Below are 19,273 nucleotides of genomic sequence, written 5' to 3' on the forward strand. Positions count from 1 at the left end.
TTAATAAGTCCCTTTTAAGCGCGCGGGTGAGCACCCACAGCCAGGCAACCCGTTTTTATATCGGGGCTCCTCCATAACAGTTTGGCGCCCAATGTTGTTTCCAAGCTACACTCGTGGTTGACCAGCCCAAAGTAACTTTCCGCTCTAGTCTTGGGTATGACAGGGAAGAAGCTTTTAAAGGAACCAATTTAGTTCCAGGAGACTTCTGCAAAAAGGACCCCGGTCAGCAGAGTATGAACATACACATGTTGCCCCAGAGAACTCCTCACAAGAGAGGTAGAGGTGGCACTGTACTATCTGAAACTTAAAGACACAAAATCTCACAATAGGAATAACAAGGGCTCCCTCTTTGAAGACAACAGCAGCTTTTGCCTTGTCATCTGCCATGTGTCATCTGCTATGAGCTTTGCTAACTAAAACTTCTTACATTCTAAACAGATAAAGGCATCAAGCTCCATGAAGTGGCTAGGATAATGGCTGTGGGGCCCTGAAGAATGGCACACTTTTCAAAAAGCTTATTTGCCCAAAATGAATCAGAGGTTGCCTAAAAGGAAAACTGAGTTTGTGTGGTGATGATAAAAACTATTCCTATACTACTGACCAGTGTGGCTTTCTCCTGCCCTTCAGATGATTGGAATGTTCACCTCGGCAGTAAGCACATTATGCGTGTCTGCTTCCGGAGAGAACTTGGCACTTGTTCCAAGAGAAGGGCAATTGTTTTGAAGGGAACAACAACAAATCACAAAAAAATGTTGCTGGAAATGAAAAGAAGTAAAGGAATATAAAAAGGATATGATAGTATGAGCAAGAGGAGAAACATGAGAGATGATGTAAAACGCAAGAGAAGGGAAAACAGAGGAAAATCATCTTTTTCAGTGACTGACATCAAGTGAGAAGAGAGAAGTGCATTCAAATGCAATTTGGAAAAACTTCATGCCCATAATTAACCTTTTACTTCATAGATGAAAAAAATCAACCATTGGACTTTGGATCAAAATAGCATTAAGCCTCACTGATGAGAGAGAAACTTTTAACAAAACCAAAGAAAAACTGTGCCATAGAGAATAGACAATCTTTCACCGCTGCAAGATATACTTGTTTCTGAACTACAAAAAAATGCCATAATCATAGATACTCACATTTCACTTTTTTGTCCCAAAGAGCCTCTCACCCTCTCTGTGTTAGCAGTAAGTTTTATGTATGACAGTTTCATCACCAAAAATAGCATCTATCTTAAGTTACAAAGTAGAAGCAAGGAGGTACACCTAGAAGGGCCATTGTTTTGAACCTGGTAAACCTACATAAATTATCTTTGCAGATTAAATTCAACAGAGTATTAAACTTCTTCTGTAAGCAGAACTGGCTGGAGGATGGATGCAGAGATGATGAACTAGAGCTGGTTCTTGCCTTCTCAGAGCTTATCATCTCACAGGGAATGAATATCACAAGCCTCCATAGTGGCAAAGATGTCTGTCACAAATAATGAACAAAGGCACCAGTTAAGGAGTAATTTTACTACAATGGAAACTTGGGGAGAGAACTCACTTCCCTCTGAGGATTTTCTAAGTTAGTGACTAGTGACATGAGGTCGCCATGCTGTGAGCTCACCCTGCTAATGACACAGGTGCTTCCGCAACAGTTCAGGAAGAAGCAAGACTTGTTTTTTTAATCTCAGCTACTGAATTCTAATCCTGAATCCTAGTTGGTTCCCTTTATGATTCAGTGTTCCTGTGGCTTAGAAAGTAACTGATTTCACCCAGAAGCATTTTTTGTAAAAGCTTTTGTATTCATCGAGGTTCTCATGTGGAGAATCAAAACAACTGACTTAAATCTGGATTTTACGGTAATTTGTCTACAGTGCACATCTCACATCCCACAGCGTGGCATTCACCTTCTAACGGTTGCCTTCAAAGGAGAGCATTTTCCAGGTGACTTTCACTTCTGTGCTTTGATTTTCCAGCTGGCAAGGAAAATTCCATTAGTATGGCACTATCTAAGTGTGCAGATGTGGTAATGTGGAAAGGGGAGGGGACAAGCAGAACCTTCTCACAGGTCTGCAGAGGCAGGAGTAGAGCTGCTGGCTGCTTTATTCACATTCAGTGCAGTCCAGGGAAGTCCAGCAAGGACCATAGTCCTGAAAGTCTTACTCAAACTACTCAAATCCATGCCTTCCTCTCTCTCTCTCTCCTTTGGGCCTGGTTGCCACCCACGGAAAACAAATCACCCTTGTGTGTAACTGGATTCTCCCACAATGAGCAACTGATGAAGGAAGAACATGTGGAGACCAGACACAGACACAGAATCAGCGATGAGTGCCAGGGCAAGGGGCTGAGGTAAGGCATGGGCTGCTGAGCTGAGCAACCAGAGAAAGAAAAACCCAGTTGTTTAGCCAGTTCTTGCCTCACGTTGGAGTTTTTTCTCTCTTTTTGTCTTTTTTTTTTTTTCATTGTTTTTGTTTTCTTAATTGTGTGTGGGGGGAGAACACATAATATAACACCACCTTAACCATTTTTACATCTACAGGTCAAGAGCATTACGTATATTCAGATTGATGTGCAACAGATCTGCAGAACTTTTTTCACCTTGAAAAACCAAAACCCTATGACCATTAGGCAAAAATTCCCCCTTTCTCTCTCTCCTCAGGCCCTGGCAACCACCTAATCTTATTAATTACAAGGTAGGTTTACTTAGGAAGAGGCAACAGAGCTGGGCAGAGTGTCTGGCATTAAACTCCCACACCTCATAATGATAATTATGTTATGTGCCATTATGTCACAAATAGGAATGTAGGACATTAATTGAGGATAATTTTACAAATAAAATAAAGACTTCCTAGTCACTGTTCTTTGTATACTATAAAGTGAGACAGAATGTCTTTCAGGAATGCAACTATGGCTGATCAGGTAGCCTTATATAGCTGATCAGGTATGGGATCCAAGGCTCTATTGGGGGCAGGTGATCAAATCCAATACAGTTTATTCATTTGCTTCTCCTAATGATCTGCAGTGATGCAAAAATCTATGCAGCTCAATAGTGTAATTCAAAGAGCAGCACTGAATGATGAGAGAGAAATTAACCAAATCCATTTCTAGGACTAGTTGATCATTTTGGAAAACAACAAGTCAGTCAAACACCCCTCTTCAGCAGCAACCTGGATGAACCAGGTCAGGAAGCTGACAGATATCACAAGACTTTAATGCACTGCCACTCTCATAAGAGGGCTAACTCATTCGAAGGTCCACAATAAATAGCACCCCATTAGTCCAGGCCAAGACGACTGACTGCTCAGCTGAGGCAACACCCAACACAGCTAAAATTATAAAGGCATCCATCATTCTACCAAGAAAACTAGTAAATGTACTGTAAATGTAAACCAATAGTAAATCAATAAAACTTTATTTAAAAAAAAAGGCTGATTGTCCTTTCTCCCTTCCATCCTCCGTTAAACAGAGGTGTTGTGAGGGTGGTCCCTGTGTCCAGAAACATGCTCTGTTGTCTCTAGTATTGCCAGATTCTTACCTAAGTTTCCCTAACTTTGGTTAGTAAAGAATACTTACATGTGTTGTGGGTCACATCCGCCATATCACCTAATAGTATTGCCATGCATGTGTCTTTATGTCTTGTTTTCTCACTTGTCTATGCATTTATAAATATGTTATCAAATGCTAGGTTGTAAGCCCTGAAACACTAAAACAATTTAGCTTTTTGGAGTTGGGATGCTGAGAAATTAATGCTGAGACTTAGTATTTGAGATACTCTCAAAGACTTTTTCCTACTATCCCCACTTTACAGGAAATGATGCTAAGACACACAAATAGGAAAATACCTTGTGTGAAGTTACTCAGTAAGTGCTGGAATCAGGACTCAAACCCTGGCCTGTGGCCTCAGAGCTCACAGTCAAGTACAGCATGGAAGTGATGACAAAGTCAAGTTGCGACTCTACCAGTGAAGTGCCAGATGGAACTAAATAAGCCAGTCTGGGGTGAATGAGCTCATAAACCATGTCACATGCATATGGAGACTGGTAGCACATAGATTCTACAGCATTAATAAGGTCACTTTCCACTCCCTTCAGTTTTTATGTTGGTCTACTGAGTGATGAGAAAGCTTTTGAGACTATTTGAAATAAGCAATGAAGAGCTAGCTACCTACTAAGGTATACCTATATAGCTTCCCAACTACATAATTTCCAAGGATGTGCTTTCTTTTTCCTAAAGCAAATATGTAGGAGTGTCTCTTCCAGCAAATCTACCAAGTCATGTAGTGTTACACAGAATTTGTGATGGTTTGAGTACAAAATACCACATTTTGAAAAATTAGATCAAAAGATAAATTTTCATGTCTCACCACTTAATTCTTTTGTTTCATTTGGATTTGGTCCAGGGCAACAAATTTACCCATTATTTCCCAACTGTCCTGGCTCATGGACAACTGGAGGTACTATCTCCCTTAGCCTTAGTTTTTAAGAAAGGCACAGACAATGCTGCCACCGCTAACCGGAAAAAGCAATGTAAGCCTGTGTGATTGCAATCAAAATGGCTGCTGTGGCTCCCGGAGTCCTGAGGAATACTAAAGCCATGTGCTAATCAACGATCTCTGCTGCAGAGAGGAAAAGAAAGCACTAAGAAAAAGATTTCTATATTCCATAGGCTCATGTTTCCTCTTACATGTTACATTTTGGTAGAAAGAGTGACAAATATGTCCCAGGTCGAAGAAATGTATATATCTGGGCCTCCCCAGTGGTGCAGCAGGTTGAGCACAGTGCTGTGAAGCTGTCTGCAACCTCTGTAGCATGGGTTCCATTCCCTGGCTGGCCAGGGAGAAACCCACGTGGCGCAGCAGACCTCTCCTACCTCACCTGCTACTCCCCTCAGCAGTGTCTTCAGTCTGTCTACCTGTTCTGCTTCCCACTCTGGTGAATTCTCTCACCCTCCCATGCCTCTGACTGTACCCCAGTTCTTGTATAAATAAATAAATCATAAAAAAAAGAAATTTATATATCCTTTACTTACTACTTGGAACACAACAAATATTTAGTTAAATTTTCAGTCATTCATTTGACAAACAGTTTTGATTTAGGAAGTGCTAAGGAAAAAGTGTGTGAGACTCAATGAAGAAAGTGAGGTGAAAATAACAGGGCTTTTTGTTGGTCTCAGGATCTTATCATTTTTTAAAGATTTATTTATTTATATAAGATCTGGGGTATAAGCCAGATGCACAGGAGGGTGAGAGGATTCACCAGAGACAGAGCAGGGAACAGAACAGGCAGACTGATGAAATACACTGCTGAGGAGAGCAGTGGGTGAGACAGGAGAGGTCTGCTGTGCCATGTGGGATTCTTGCCAGCCGGCCGGGATCAAACCCACACTGCAGAGGCTGCGGACAGCTTCACAGTGCGGCACTCAACTGCCTGCGCCACCAGGGAGGCCCAGGATCTTATCATTTTAAAAGACTCACATATGCAGATAACTTTAACATGAACAACATAATCACCTCATATTCAATTAATCAGAAGCAGAGCATCTTTAAAATGTCATGTTAAGAGGAAATAGGAACAAGTACATCCTTTCAAAGCTGAATCACAGACAAGCAGCATCCAGACATCACCTAGTAGCTTCTCAGAAATGCAGGAATGCTGGCTTCACCAGGCACCTGCTGAATCAGTAGCTGTTTCCTGCTTTTATCAGACCTCAGGTGACTCAAATGCTCAGTGAGGTTTGGAGAAGCACTGCTATACACTTTCGGCACTCAGTCACCGCCTTCCAGTAACAAATTTAATGGGAGCTGACTTCAAAACAGGGTCTCAGAATTTTGTAGAACACATGCTTAATATACTGCTTTTAAATTGAATCTCTGAGGGATTTGTTTAAAGATTTAAATGTAGGGGCCTCCCCGGTTCGATCCCCGGCCACCGGCGAGAGTCCCACATGGCACGCAGACCTCTCCTGCTGGCCCACTGCTCCCCTCGGCAGTTATATTTTGTCAGTCTGCCTGTTCTGCTCTCCACTCTGGCTCTGGTGAATTCTCTCACCCTCCCGCGCATCTGACTGTATCCAGTGCTTGTATAAATAAATAAAATCTTTAAAAAAAAAAAAAAGATTTAAATGTACAAAATGTGATCCAAACACTCAACAAACTATCCAGCCCTGCATTTTAAAATCCACTGAGTACTCACACCCTGGCCTGAAACACTAAGGATTTTAAAATATAGCTCTATTCATAGAGGTAAGAATAGTGTCATTTAAATCTTCATATATATTAGACTGACCTTGTCAAAGCCATTGGAGGAGAAAGAACTTTTTATTCTTTTATCCAGAAGTTCGACTTGACAATAAAACTTTCAGAAGGAATGTCACTAGAGGAAGCTCAGATGGAATTCCTCCCAACTTAAGAGCTGCTGAGTCACAGAATAATAAAATGTAGGCACAGAAAAGAACTTAGAGGTTATTCTCTCAGCTTTGCCTCACTCCCAAAGAAAATCACTCCGCAGTATTTCATATCTATAGTTTCTGATTCTGATGAGCTCTAAATGGTTCACATTTATCAACAAACCCATAAATATTTTTTGACCTTCTGATACCTGCAAAGTGCTGTGAGGGGTAGAAAGATAAGACTTGTTCCTTTATAAAGTGTACAGTTTCATGCAATAAAATGTAAGCTCATAACAAAGCTGCATGAGTCTTGTATCATGAGATACACAATGAAGAGATACTTTGGGAGGAGAAAGAGAAATTCGAGACAAGGTAGTCAGAGGTGACTTCATGTCACTGGAAGAAATCTTGGAGCTCAGCAGTCCCAGGTCTTTTTCACACTAAGGAAACCAAGGCACAAGGGGTTAGATGCTTCAGCCAAGGTCATAGTGCAAGTCTCTGAATGAATTATAGTGAGAAACCAAGCTCCTGACTAACTTTCTACCATTCCACAAAGCTCCTCATCAATGTTGGCTTTCTAGAATGAGCTCTAAAGCCAAGTCTGCAAGTTGTCCACCAAAACCCATTCTTGGGCCTCCCTGGTGGTGCAAGGGGTTAAATACACAACCTATGAAGCTGTCCGCAGCCACTGCAATGTGAGTTCAATCCCCAGCCAGCCAGGGAGCAATCGACATGGCACAGTAGACCTCTCCTGACTCGCTCGCTGCTCTCCTCAGCAGTGTATTTCATTCTGTCTGCTTGTTCCGTTCCCCATTCTGTCTCTGATGAATCCTCTCACCCCCTGCACCTCTGGCCTTACCCCATTTCTTGTATGCATAAATAAATAAACCTTAAAAAAAATTCTTTCCTTCTTCTGTAGCAACAGAACCATATCTGGGCACATACTGCCCAGATGCCCTAGTCTTCTCTTCTTGTGCAATTAGAGGTAGTCTTGTGGCTAAGTTGTTGCCAATAAAATGTCAGTGGAAGTGGCATCTGTGACCTCAGGGTCCAAATGTGCCTCCTTCATACTCTCCTCCCCTTTCCACCAACTACAACAATGCTCTAGCAAATATCAGAGCAGCAACTCAAGAAGGAACCTATATCCCTAAATCATCTGAGGAGCAGAGTCACCTAGCAAGTTAGAATGCTTACCTTGGACTTTTATATGAAAAGAAAATAAACTTTTCTCTTTAAGTCATCAAAGTACTTCTGATTCTCTTTGTTGTAACAACCCAGCCTTATCCTAAACAGTATCTGTATAAACTGTATTACATAGCCAAAATGAAGTTATGTGAAACTATATGAGATATAATAAGTTGGATGTTCTCCTACTTTGGTAAGAAGCAACACTCTACATTAACTCCTTTATCTAGCTCAGTGTCTGGTATACATGGATGAAGATATAGATAGACATTTTATTGGATAAACAGTCATGTTATTTGGTATATTTCAGGTACCAGAAAACTTGTTAAACATCTTACATCCCTATGGGCTAGTTACTCTTATTATCTTCAACTTAAAGATGGGGGGGAAAGTGGCTTAGTAGGATGAATTAAGTCTTTAGTCACTTTTGAGTAGAATTTAAACCTAAACATGACTGATCTTAAAGTCAGTGCTCTTTCCTAAAATGCTATATTCGAATCTGTGCATGTGTATACACATTTATTTTGATGGATAGAGATCAAGTGAATGAAATAAGTGCAGCAGCTAGAGGTAGTAACTGAAAACACTGGACTTAAGACAAGGGACCTTCGATTTTTTCAGATTATAACTGTTATTTAGCTTCTCAAGGCTTAAGTGCCCTCTAGGGTAATATATATTATCTGAACCAGATGGTCTTTAAAGAAACAGCCTGAACCATCTGCAGAAAACGTACAAAGACCCAGCTGTTATTCACTCACTATCACCTATACAACTCCTCTCTTACTCCTCTCTTACTCAGATGTGAGAACATCTGAACCAACGATTGTGCTAGAGGAGTAAAGGTTGTATTGCTATGCAGGATCAGCATAGTATGAAAGCTTAAACAAGCCCAGTACACCCCCAAACTCAAATGTACAGCATTTCAGAATGTCAGGTTATTACCCATTTTTCCCATTCAAGTCTGATTCTTCCTTTTTCTTCAGCAAAGGTAGACAGTATTAATAACTGTCCCAGATTAGAAAGGTAGGAAAGGCAGCTCTTCCCCACCACTGTTTCTCATTATAGTCTTGCTCACAAAGAGGTAAAATAAAAGAAACAAGCTCAGGAATACTATATCATTGACCACAGAATAGAAAGGGAAGAACTGAGAAGAGTCTTAATAAACCCTAAGGACTCATGAAAGAAGAAATTGTCTCAAAGAGCAAGAGTCTTTAAGTGTTGAGGGAAGTGGTGGAAAGAGGCAGAAAGAACATACAATTCAAAGTGGACCATACAACCCATTCTCTAGACATAAACAAAGGGGTCTGTGGGGAACAAGCCAACATCAGAAGGCAGCTGCATAAGAGGCTGACATGATGGTCCTCGGGAGCAAGGAGAAGACTGTATAAAATAGTTCCATGGCCTCGCTGGCATTTCATGTTTCCCAGGGTACATAAAAATCTGGGAAGCCAAGCTCTCAGTGAACCTGCTGAGTGCTAGATGTTAGGTCTTTTTGTCAGACACTTTGTCCAAGCTTAGACATCAAGATCGTTGTAGACAAGGGTGTAAGATGTCATGGGAGGGCCTCCCTAGTGGCACAAGGGGTTAAATACCTCACTATGAAGCAATCTGCAGCCTCTGTAGCAGAGTTCGATCCCTGGCCGGCCAGACAGCAATCCACATGGTGAAGCAGACCTCTCCTGCTCCCCTCAGCAGTGTATCTCAGTCAGTCTGCCTGTTCTGTTCCCCACTCTGTCTCTGGTGAATCCTCTCACCCCCCACCCCGCACCTCTGGCCTGTACCCAGCTCTTGTATGCATAAATAAATAAATCTTTAAAAAAAAAAAAAGAAATGACTCAGGTAATGCTGAGAACACTAATCATCTCAAAAGTACCCCATAAATACCAATTCATACCACATCACTCACCAAAAACACACCACTGAAAGCTGTCTAAAGCAAGAGTTCTCTGTGTATGGCATTTATGAGGAATGAATGACCAGCTGGAGTCCATGCACTTTGACCAGAGCCAGTAGTTATTACTGCATTGGAAAAATTTTATATTCTGCTTCATTTTTCCAAATATAGCATCTTTTGATGTGTGCAGAATATAAAATTCTGGATCTGAGTTTCCTGATATTTTTGAACAGACTGGAGGACTCCCTTGTGGCCATAGCTCCAGATTTCAAGCAATTGTAAAGCAAAGTAACAGAATCTGTCATGAAGATGTTTACAGTTTTAAGCTGTTGTCAGCATGCAGAAAACAAAGTGAAATTCAGACAAACTAAAACATAAAACTGTCCTAGAACCTGTAAAAAGAAAAACTGCTATTAATGTCTTCATATTAAGTTCATTGAATTATACTTCATTAATCAATATCAGGTGAATTTTTGAATCGTATTTAATATGATCACAATTTTGTCTTCAACTTTTCCTGAGCTATATTTTACTCACTCCCTCACTTCTCCACCTACACTGAAAAGACTGGGTAATGCATCTCCAGAGTCTCCTAAATAGGGTAGTAAAAGCAGCATCAACAAGTCAGCTTTGCTGTTGTTTCCCCATAAATCTTTGCCATTAACAAGGAATAGTTTGTTCTGGGCTTTGTACCCCATGACACTAATTTGTCTCTTTATTCCAATTCCAAAGACCTTAGGGAAATATGGTCCAAATGTTAACAGATAAATTGACTACCATCAGCAAAAAATGAATCAATAAAGAGGTTAAGATCTGATAGAAAAATAAACATTTTGAAAATACCTTTACTCTTTAATAGGTGGTGGTTCTCCTAAACCCTCTTTTGATCATTAGACACAAAAGTATTTTCGAGTCTTAGATGCAGATACTCCCAGCAAGAAAAATGACAACTTTAACATTAATCCCTATAGAACTGTGCCCAGTGAATCTGTATTGAGAAATGTAAAAAATAAGACAACCCCAAGGAGCATTTCAGAGTCAGAAAAGAATTTTCAAAATACATCTCTAGCTGCTCTTAAGAGTCATGAAGACAAGGGAGAAAGATATCTCTGAGGTGTTTGGGCTGGCAAGGGGCTTTCCAGCAAATATATAGTTAGTGCATAAAGGGAAGAGATTTTCAGAGTTCTCAGATTTCCCTATTTCCCCTGTGTTTTTCTAGTGGCCACAAGCCATCATGAACTATGTATCTGCTAATTTCATTTCCCTGACTCTCCCACTCCAAGTCTTCTAACCTTGACCTATCTTGGTTCTCATGGGAATGGGGAGAGAATGGTGGCAACCTGCGCCAACAGCCCCTGCTTGAGCCCCGCAGCCCCATTTGGTGAGGTGTAGAATTAATTCATATTCCAGATTCCTTGTTCTTCAGGTCCCTCCACAATGAGCCTGGCAGAGGGCAGACTTTGAGAAGAGTCTAGTCCGTCCCTCTCAGCCCTTACTACTTAGCCATGTGCTGGCTCAGTCCAAAGGATCCAGATTCTCAATTCTGGTCAGTTACTCAGTCTAGACCATCACTGAGTCCCAGCTCAAGGCCAGGCCTTGCTTATGCCAGTCCATAAGGTTTGAGCTGGTACCCTACCCACCAAGAGCCAGTTTTCATTCATACCTCTACTCCTCCCCTAACTAACAAGAATCTTCCCTGATAATCCCACACATGGCCCACTTCTGGATTTCTCACTGCCTGGCTCTCCCATCTCCCTGACTGCTTTAGAATCAATCATTGCTGAAGTCAGGACTGAAACGATTGACTTCCATCTGATTTCATGTACAGTTTCTCTGTTCTCCCCTCCTGAGCTAGAATCTGGTTTCCTCAAAAAGAGGATATTTCTAACAGCTATAGAAGAATCCATGGATCTGTGAATGCAGCAGTTAATGCAGACACTGGTGAGATTAAACCATCGATTATGACTGAGGTGTCAATCTGGTAGGATTTTTCCCAGCTCCTTAGGAATATTCCACAAATCTATCTCTATACCAAACATTTTTTTTTTTTTTTTTTGGTTTGGGGGGAAGGGGAGGAGCATGCTGCTTCGTCACATTTTAGTTCAAGTAGCTAACTCGCCTTGGAGTTATGAAAGATCCACTGCAGAGCATTACACAGCAGTTTCAACTCATGGGTCAGAGGATGAGCCAGAGGTGGAGGTGGAAATCAAAATCCAGTTCACCCTGGGTCTTTTGTTTATATCACTTACTCCTCACACAAGCCCAATGCAGTAAGATCATCAACATTTTATAAAAAAAAAAAAAAAAAAAAAAAAAACCCTCTCAGGCTTGTCCAAAACTACTCAATGCAAAGCACTGGGTTCACATCTGTTAGATTCCAAGACTTGAACTCCATTCACTAACTTCAATGCCCTTTCTAGGATAAGCTGAGTAAAAAGAGTATCCCGAGACAGGGAGGATAACCAGAAGACAATGGAATGCAGAACCCATGGAGAAGAAAGTGGCTGGCAGAATCCAACACTGCAGAGAGAAAGGCAATGTAAAAACTACAGAGACACCATGATCTTCATGGAAATATGTGTATATTAAACATTAACTATGTGCCCGCAACAGTACTAAGTGTTTTAACTATAACTATTTGAATTCTTACAATAGTCCCTGGGATCATTTTATTGATAAACACAAGTTAATACACAAGGAGGTTAAATAAAATTTGCCTAAGTTCATATAGCTAACTGGTAGTGAAATCTGAATTTCAACGCAGGAAAGAGGGCTCAAGGGTCCACAGATTTGGGAGGCCCTTCAAGACATCAGCAAGAATAGCTTCAGGGGAGTGATGCAATCTAGTCAAATTGCAGCTTGGCTGTGAAGGGAAGGAGAAAAATAGGAGCAAGAATTCAAGGAAAGGACTGGTGGCGCAGCGGTTGAGCACTGGGCTGCTAAACTGCGCGCAGTCTCTGCAGCACCTGTTTGATTCCCAGCCACCGGTGAGGGTCCCACATGGTGCGACAGACCTCTCCTGGCATGCTCGCTGCTCCCCTCAGCAGTGTATTTCATTGGTCTGCTTGTTCTGTTTCCCACTCTGGCTCTGGTGAATTCTCTCACCCTCCCACACTTCTGACTGTACCCAGTGCTTGTATAAATAAATAAATAAATCTTAAAAAAAAAAAAAAAAAGAGGTCAAGGGGAGGGATGTGTTCATTACCCAGGATTACCATTAAAAATTACCACAAAATGGGTGCTTAAAACAACAGCAAATTATTTTCTCAATTCTGGAGGCTATGACTCCACACTCAAGATGTTGGTAGGTCAATGCTCCCTCCAGAGTCTCTGGTGCAGGATCATTTCTTGCTTCTTTTAGTTTCCACATATTCCTTGATTTGTGTCCACATCACTCCACAAGGTACCTACCTCCCCTCTGTGACTATGCGTCTATCTCTACCTGGCATTCTCCTTGTTTGTCTGTATGTTCAAATTTCCCTCTTCTAAAACATAGGCAAAACACTCCATGGCATACATCTCAGAAACATCTTTAAAGATTCATCCCTCAGAACAAAGAAAATAAAGGAAAAGATAAAACATCTGGGATTACATCAAACTAAAAAGTTCTATAGAGCAAAAGAGACAATAACCAAGACAAAGAGACACCTTACTGACTGGGAGAAAATATTTGCACTCCACAAAACTGATAAGGGACTGATATCAAAGATCTATAAAGAGTCTGCATAACAAAACAAAAACAAAATAAAGAATCCAGTCAAAAAGTGGGCAGAAGAGCTAAAAAGACACTTCTCCAAAGAAGAAACACAGATGGCCACAGGCACATACAAAAATGTTCAACACCCATTATAATCAGGGAAAAGCAAATCAAAACCACAATGAGACACCACTTTACACCAGTAAATATGAGCCACATTAAAAAAAACTAACAATAACAAATGCTGGCAAGGACGTAGAGAAAAAGGAACCCTTTTACATTGCTGGTGGGACTGCAAACTGGTCCAGCCACTATGGAAAGGTGTGTGGAGGACCCTCAAATTACTGGAAATGGATCTACCACATGACCCAGCAATTCCACTCCTAGAAATCTACCCAAAGGACACAAACATATTAATTCAAAAAGACTCTTGCACTCCTCTGTTCATCGCAGCACTATTTACAATAGCTAAAATGTGAAAACAATCTAAATGCCCAAAAACAGATGACTGGATCAAGAAGATGTGGTATATATACACAATGGAATATTACTCAGCAATCAAAAAAGATACTCATGCCATTCATAGCAACATGGATGAAACTGGAAGGGATTATTATGCTCATTGAAATAAGTCAGAACAAAAAAGAAAAACATCGGATGGGTGACCTTCCCGAGTCGTTGGCATGAGGGTCGGGCGGCCATAGCCTTGGGTCAGGATGGGCGCCGAGATGTTTCAGAGCCTCATTAAAAATGTTTGGACCTGCATGAAGCCCTACTATACCCAGGTCTACCAGGAGATTTGGGTAGGAATGGGGTTGATGAGCGTCATCATTTACAAGATCAGGAGTGTTGGTTGATAAAAGAAATAAAGCTTTGAGGGCCTCCCCTGGTGGTGCAGCAGTTGAGCGCTGGGTTGCGAGGCTGCCCGCAGCCTCTGCAGCGCCGGTTTGTTCCCGGCCGCCGGCGAGGGTCCCACAAAAGAAAAAAAAAAAAGAAGTAAAGCTTCGAAAGGTCCGAATCCCACACCTGCCCACGGCCACCACAGACCGGTCCGCCGCAGTACCAGGCTGATGGAGCTGGCAGCATGGGACGTCCCTGTGCCCTCGTCCAGCCCCGTCTCCTTCCTGACGTGAATAAATGTCCCTGTGAGACCAAAAGAAAAAGAAAAAGAAAAACATCTGATGGTTTTACTTATAGGTGGAACATAGGGAAACCATACAAGGGATGGGGGGGAGATGAAACTAGCAGGCAAACTATAAATTGGAGACATTAATCAGGGGAGGGGAGAGAGAGGGAGAAAAATGGGAGAAAAGAGCGCAAAAGTCTATGGTGATGGTTCACGAGTGTCTTGGAGGTGGTAATTTTATGGGGATGACATGTTAGAGGAGAAATCAAACATTGTACAAAAAATGAACAATGATGTAAAAATATATAAATTTAAAAAATGAAAAGAAAAAAACAAATTTTCCTCTTCTTACAAGGAATCAATCACATTAAATTTATGTGATTACTTCATCTTCATTTGATTAAATCTGCAAATACTCTATTTTTAAATAAGGTTACATTCAGGGGTCCTGAGTAGGTTAGGACAGCACCATATCTTTGGTGGAGTGGAGGGGATACAATTCAATCTATAACAGGATCCATGTGTTCAGAGGGAGAGTTTTTGAAGATAAACATGGAAAAAATGACCAACATGCTCTTTTAAGATAACACTTTGTTAAAGATCAGTAGTCAGAGGTCATTTTTCCAAATGAGCAGAAAACCTGATTATCTGCATATCAAGAAAAGCTTGCCACACCTAGCATATCACTTTAAGACCCACTGAGTGGGAAAAGAAGACAGCTTCAAAGCTTTTGCCAGGAACACTTGGTACTATCCATCCATCACAACCTCCCCAGCTCATGTCTCCCTTCATCAACAAGAGAGCAGAATCGATGCACATGCCAAGCTGCACAGATAACTCTCAATCCACAGACAGACAGCGGCTGTGCAAACACTAAAACTAACAGAAACTTTCCACCTGGCTGGAAATTCGTCAGTTTTTTTTTAACTGATATTTTTCTTAGGGAGTTCTGACCACTCATGGAAGGGGGAGATCAGATGGAAGGGGGATCAGAACAACCTCAAAATCAACCCAAAGGAAAATGGTTGTAAAACATCTAACCTCCAACTGATTTTGCAGTCTACTCCAAATAAGAATTCTTTCTGATGGTGGACAGAGAATAATGCCTATCTATCTATCTATCTATCTATCTACCCGCTTTAAGCATACATTACTTCATAGTTACAATAAACAAACAAAAACAGGGGAAAAGAACTAACAGTAAACTCTGTCTGAAACTAATACTCCTTTCAGAAAATCAAGCAGATGCTATTAAGAAGTGACAGGTCAGGGCCTCCCCGGTGGCTCAGCGGTTGAGCGCTGGGTTGCAAAGCTGCCCGCAGCCTCTGCAGCGCCAGTTCGATCCCTGGCTGTTCCCTGGCCACCAGAAGGAGGGTCCCACATGGCGCGCAGACCTCTCCTGCCGCCCGCTGCTCCCCTCAGCAGTGTACTTCGGTCTTTCTGCCTGCTCTGCTCCCCACTCTGCCTCTGGTGAATTCTCTCACCCTCCCGCGCTTCTGACTGTACCCAGTGCTTGTATAAATAAATAAATAAATAATCTTTAAAAAAAAAAAGAAGTGACAGGTCATTATCCAAAAAAAAAAAAAAATTACCTTATGACAATACATAAAAGGAGAAACTCCAAGAGAAGCTGAGATTTTACTTCAAGTGAGAAAAAAAGAGTGACAGGATATGTTAAAGAGAGTGTCACATTTTTCTTCGGAAAGTGCTGGCTTTTTCTGAATTCTAACGGATTGCACATCATTGAAGCATCGCTTAAGTGGCCTGAATAATTTTTCTTTTCAGGATGATAATGGATATGACATATGCGTTAAAGGACTTAACTGAAATGGAAGTAAGATTATGAGGCAAGCAGATACTGAAAAGAGATCTTGTAAAGCTTTTAGTTCTTTTTTATAGTTCACATCCCTGAAAATGTATATGTCTGCAAATTGATTACAAAATCAACTCTCCACATTTGGAAATGAAAACCTCTCCCTCCCCACGAAAAAACTTCCAGTCGTTGATGCTTTCGATTTAAAAGGAAGCATTAATGTTCCCACCGTTCCGTCTCACATATTGGTATGTGAACCAGAGTAACTGCCTACACTTGAGGTACACTGTAGTCCTGAAAGATGTTCTTTGCTGCTCTGAACACATCACAAGCCTGTCATGATAGATAGCATCATGTTGGCCTCGCTCAGCTGAAACTAAGACATTTCACTAGCCGTAATGACGACTACCTGACAGCCAATTCATTTGGGAATGAGTCTAATGATTTGTCATTGAGGAACAAAGCAGAATTCAGAGAAATAAGAAAAGAGACTGTGACAGTCTATGCTGTGCAAACTACCTTTGTTTCTCAGCCAGCAGGGGAAAGTTTTATAAGAAAAGTGTTCCAACCCTTGGATTTGAAGTGATAGAGTCAAAATAAAGTCATCAAATCTTAGAGCTTAGAGGACTCCAAAGATCTAGTCCAAAGATTCCCTCATCAACAACTCAAAATCTACCTGCAGATATCAAAGCCCTACCTGAAAGATCAGCTAGATATAACTTCCAAGTTTCTTATTTCTGTTACTGACAATGCCATTGAGATGAGAAACACTGTAGTAACCTTTTCATCATGCAGGTATGCACATATATTCACGCATTTATTTTAGTCACTGATTCATTTAAACAGTGATTGAACTAGAATGTGCAACATACTATGTATACATTATATATGGTATATATAACATATATACTGTATGTATCTTAGTATATCACATATAATATGTCATATCATATATATCATAGTATATGCTAGTATATATATCACATGTAGTGTAAGTGTATATGCTGTGCATTGTATATACGCTATATATATTATATACTATAAGTCACAGGGATGAAATACAAAGATGAATAAGACAAGATTTCCTGCCCTAATGTAGCTCACAATCTTCTAAGGAAAACAGATGTTAACAAATATGATATAATACTGTCAGCAAAAGGCAGTAGAATTATAAACAAGGAAGAAATCAACTCATGAGAATTCTCCCAAATGAGATGACATTTGCATGAAGAATTGGGAGTGACTGGTCATCCCACAGAGAGGGGAGGCCAAGCACAGAGAATTCCAGAGAGAGTCCTGCTACACAAAATCTTAGAAATGCAGAAAAAGGCCACTGCATGCTCAGCTCGAGAAGAGTTCAGTTTGAGTGGGCTGTGAAGTGCACACAGAGCACACAGAGCAGGGGAAGAGGTAGCAGAAGGCAAAGTTACAGGAAAGCAGACTTGAGGTTGAAATACTCTCAGCTTCAAAGGCTATGCAAAGGAAAGTCATTTCAGTGCAGATAAAAGAAGTCAACACAAAGTTTTCATTTAATGGGACTGTGCTGCCTTATTCAACTGATTACCTCATCAAAACAAGGGAGAGAAGTGCACAAGAGACTATGGTTATGGGTGTTTTGGTGATGGTAATTTTATGGGGATTACAACTGAGAGGAGAATGAACAGCAATGTAAAAAATATATAAGTTAAAAATAAAAAACCACATTACACCTTTTCACAAGATAAATACATGTGCCCCCTGCTTTTCTCAAGTTCACACTGTGTCACTTTCTTTTAACAAAAGACATACATTGATACCTACTATCGACAAGACATCTGAAGAGGATTTTCACTTTTGTGACAAAAGGGGAAAAGTAAAGCAAGCGTTCAGTGCTGTTTCCCCTGAGCTGTTCCAGAGGCAGCAGTACCCCCAGCAAGGAGAGTGGTGCCACCGGGCTCCCTCCTCAGGAAGAAGGAGGCTGTGTCTGTACAGCAATCCACTTTCACTAAATGTTAGTGTTATTTTAGGTTTTATATGCCATTTGGTATTATCTACTAGGCTATTTTGGGGATCTGGGATGCTCAAGGACTTTTCCATGAATAGTAGTTCCCCCTGATAGGGGGACACATTCCAAGAACCCAGGTGGATGCCTGCAATGATAGATATTACCAAATGCCATATATATTGTTTTTTCCTATACATACTGTAGGGTAAATGGAAGTGATCGGGTTTTTTCCACCCTCCTGCCATTAGCAGCCGTGATCGACACCTGTGGTCTTACACGCGTGCCTGATGGTGGCACCTGGAGCGTGGTGTGGGCACACCTGAGCCAGAGACTGAGCGTATAAAGGCAGCAGCAGAGGACAGACGGTGGCGGGGACCGTGCAGCAGAGTGCAGTAGAGACAAGCGAAGCGACCATGAGAGAAGCCAGAGAAGAGTAAAGATTCGCCGGGGGCCCCTGCCTGCCCGGACCTGGTTATCTCACTACAAATGGTGTAGAAAGATCATTAAAAGCCTGAAAAAGCCACTGAGGGCTCCAGGACTCCTCCTTTACCCATCTGCCCAGATCATAAAAACCCACACCGTCCCTTTCTGATATGACAATACCTATGATAGTTTAATGTATAAATTAATCTAAGAGATTAACAATAACCGATAGTAAATAGAATAATCACAACGTGCTATATTAAGTACTGTAATAAAAGTCATATCAATGTGATCTCTCCAAATATCTTGTTATATGTGACATTTTCTAAGGGAGATGGAGAAGGTAACTGCAGAAAGGAAAACCAAGGATAAAAGTAAGTAACAGTACTTTTTCACTTTATACCATTTCGACTTATGAAAGGTATCATAGGAACACTCCACGTTTGGATAGTGAGGGAAACCTGTATCAATTCAGTGGGGTTGCTGCTGCTCAATAATCAACTTTGCGTTTTAGAAAGATCTCTCTGAAAACGACATAGACAATGATTGGAAGTGGGAGCTACCCTAAGAAAGATCGGTAAAGAGGGTCTTGCAGTAGCCCAGGAAGAGATGATGCTGGCCTCAGGAAGGTGGGACGGGAAGGAAAGTGAATTCAGCAGCCACTTAGGAGACAGAATTGGTGGGCCTTTCTACTCTGACAGGGTGAGGGAACTGAGTGAAACAGAGAAATGAGAGATGAGCTAATTTCTGACTTAGAGTGCCGCTATCAGCTCAAAGACA

At 41.2% G+C, this 19,273-nt stretch overlaps 2 protein-coding genes across 2 annotated transcripts in view; one reads left to right on the forward strand and one right to left on the reverse strand.

Annotated features, from left to right (window-relative positions):
• The window catches only part of ARMH4 (armadillo like helical domain containing 4), a gene marked incomplete at both ends in the record, with an annotated part of 106,524 nt that overhangs the window by 24,201 nt on the left and 63,050 nt on the right, over positions 1-19,273 (reverse strand). The window lies entirely within an intron of this gene.
• On the forward strand, positions 13,876-14,419 carry LOC311176023 (ATP synthase subunit ATP5MJ, mitochondrial-like; the record flags this gene model as incomplete). The annotated part of the gene is made up of 2 exons (XM_084241313.1): positions 13,876-13,993; positions 14,129-14,419. The coding sequence occupies 2 exons, from the start codon at positions 13,876-13,878 to the stop codon at positions 14,278-14,280; spliced, it is 270 nt and encodes an 89-aa protein (XP_084097439.1). The 3' UTR covers positions 14,281-14,419.

The sequence above is a fragment of the Talpa europaea genome (genome assembly GCF_964194135.1).
Source record: "Talpa europaea genome assembly, chromosome: 8".
NCBI lineage: Eukaryota > Metazoa > Chordata > Mammalia > Eulipotyphla > Talpidae > Talpa > Talpa europaea.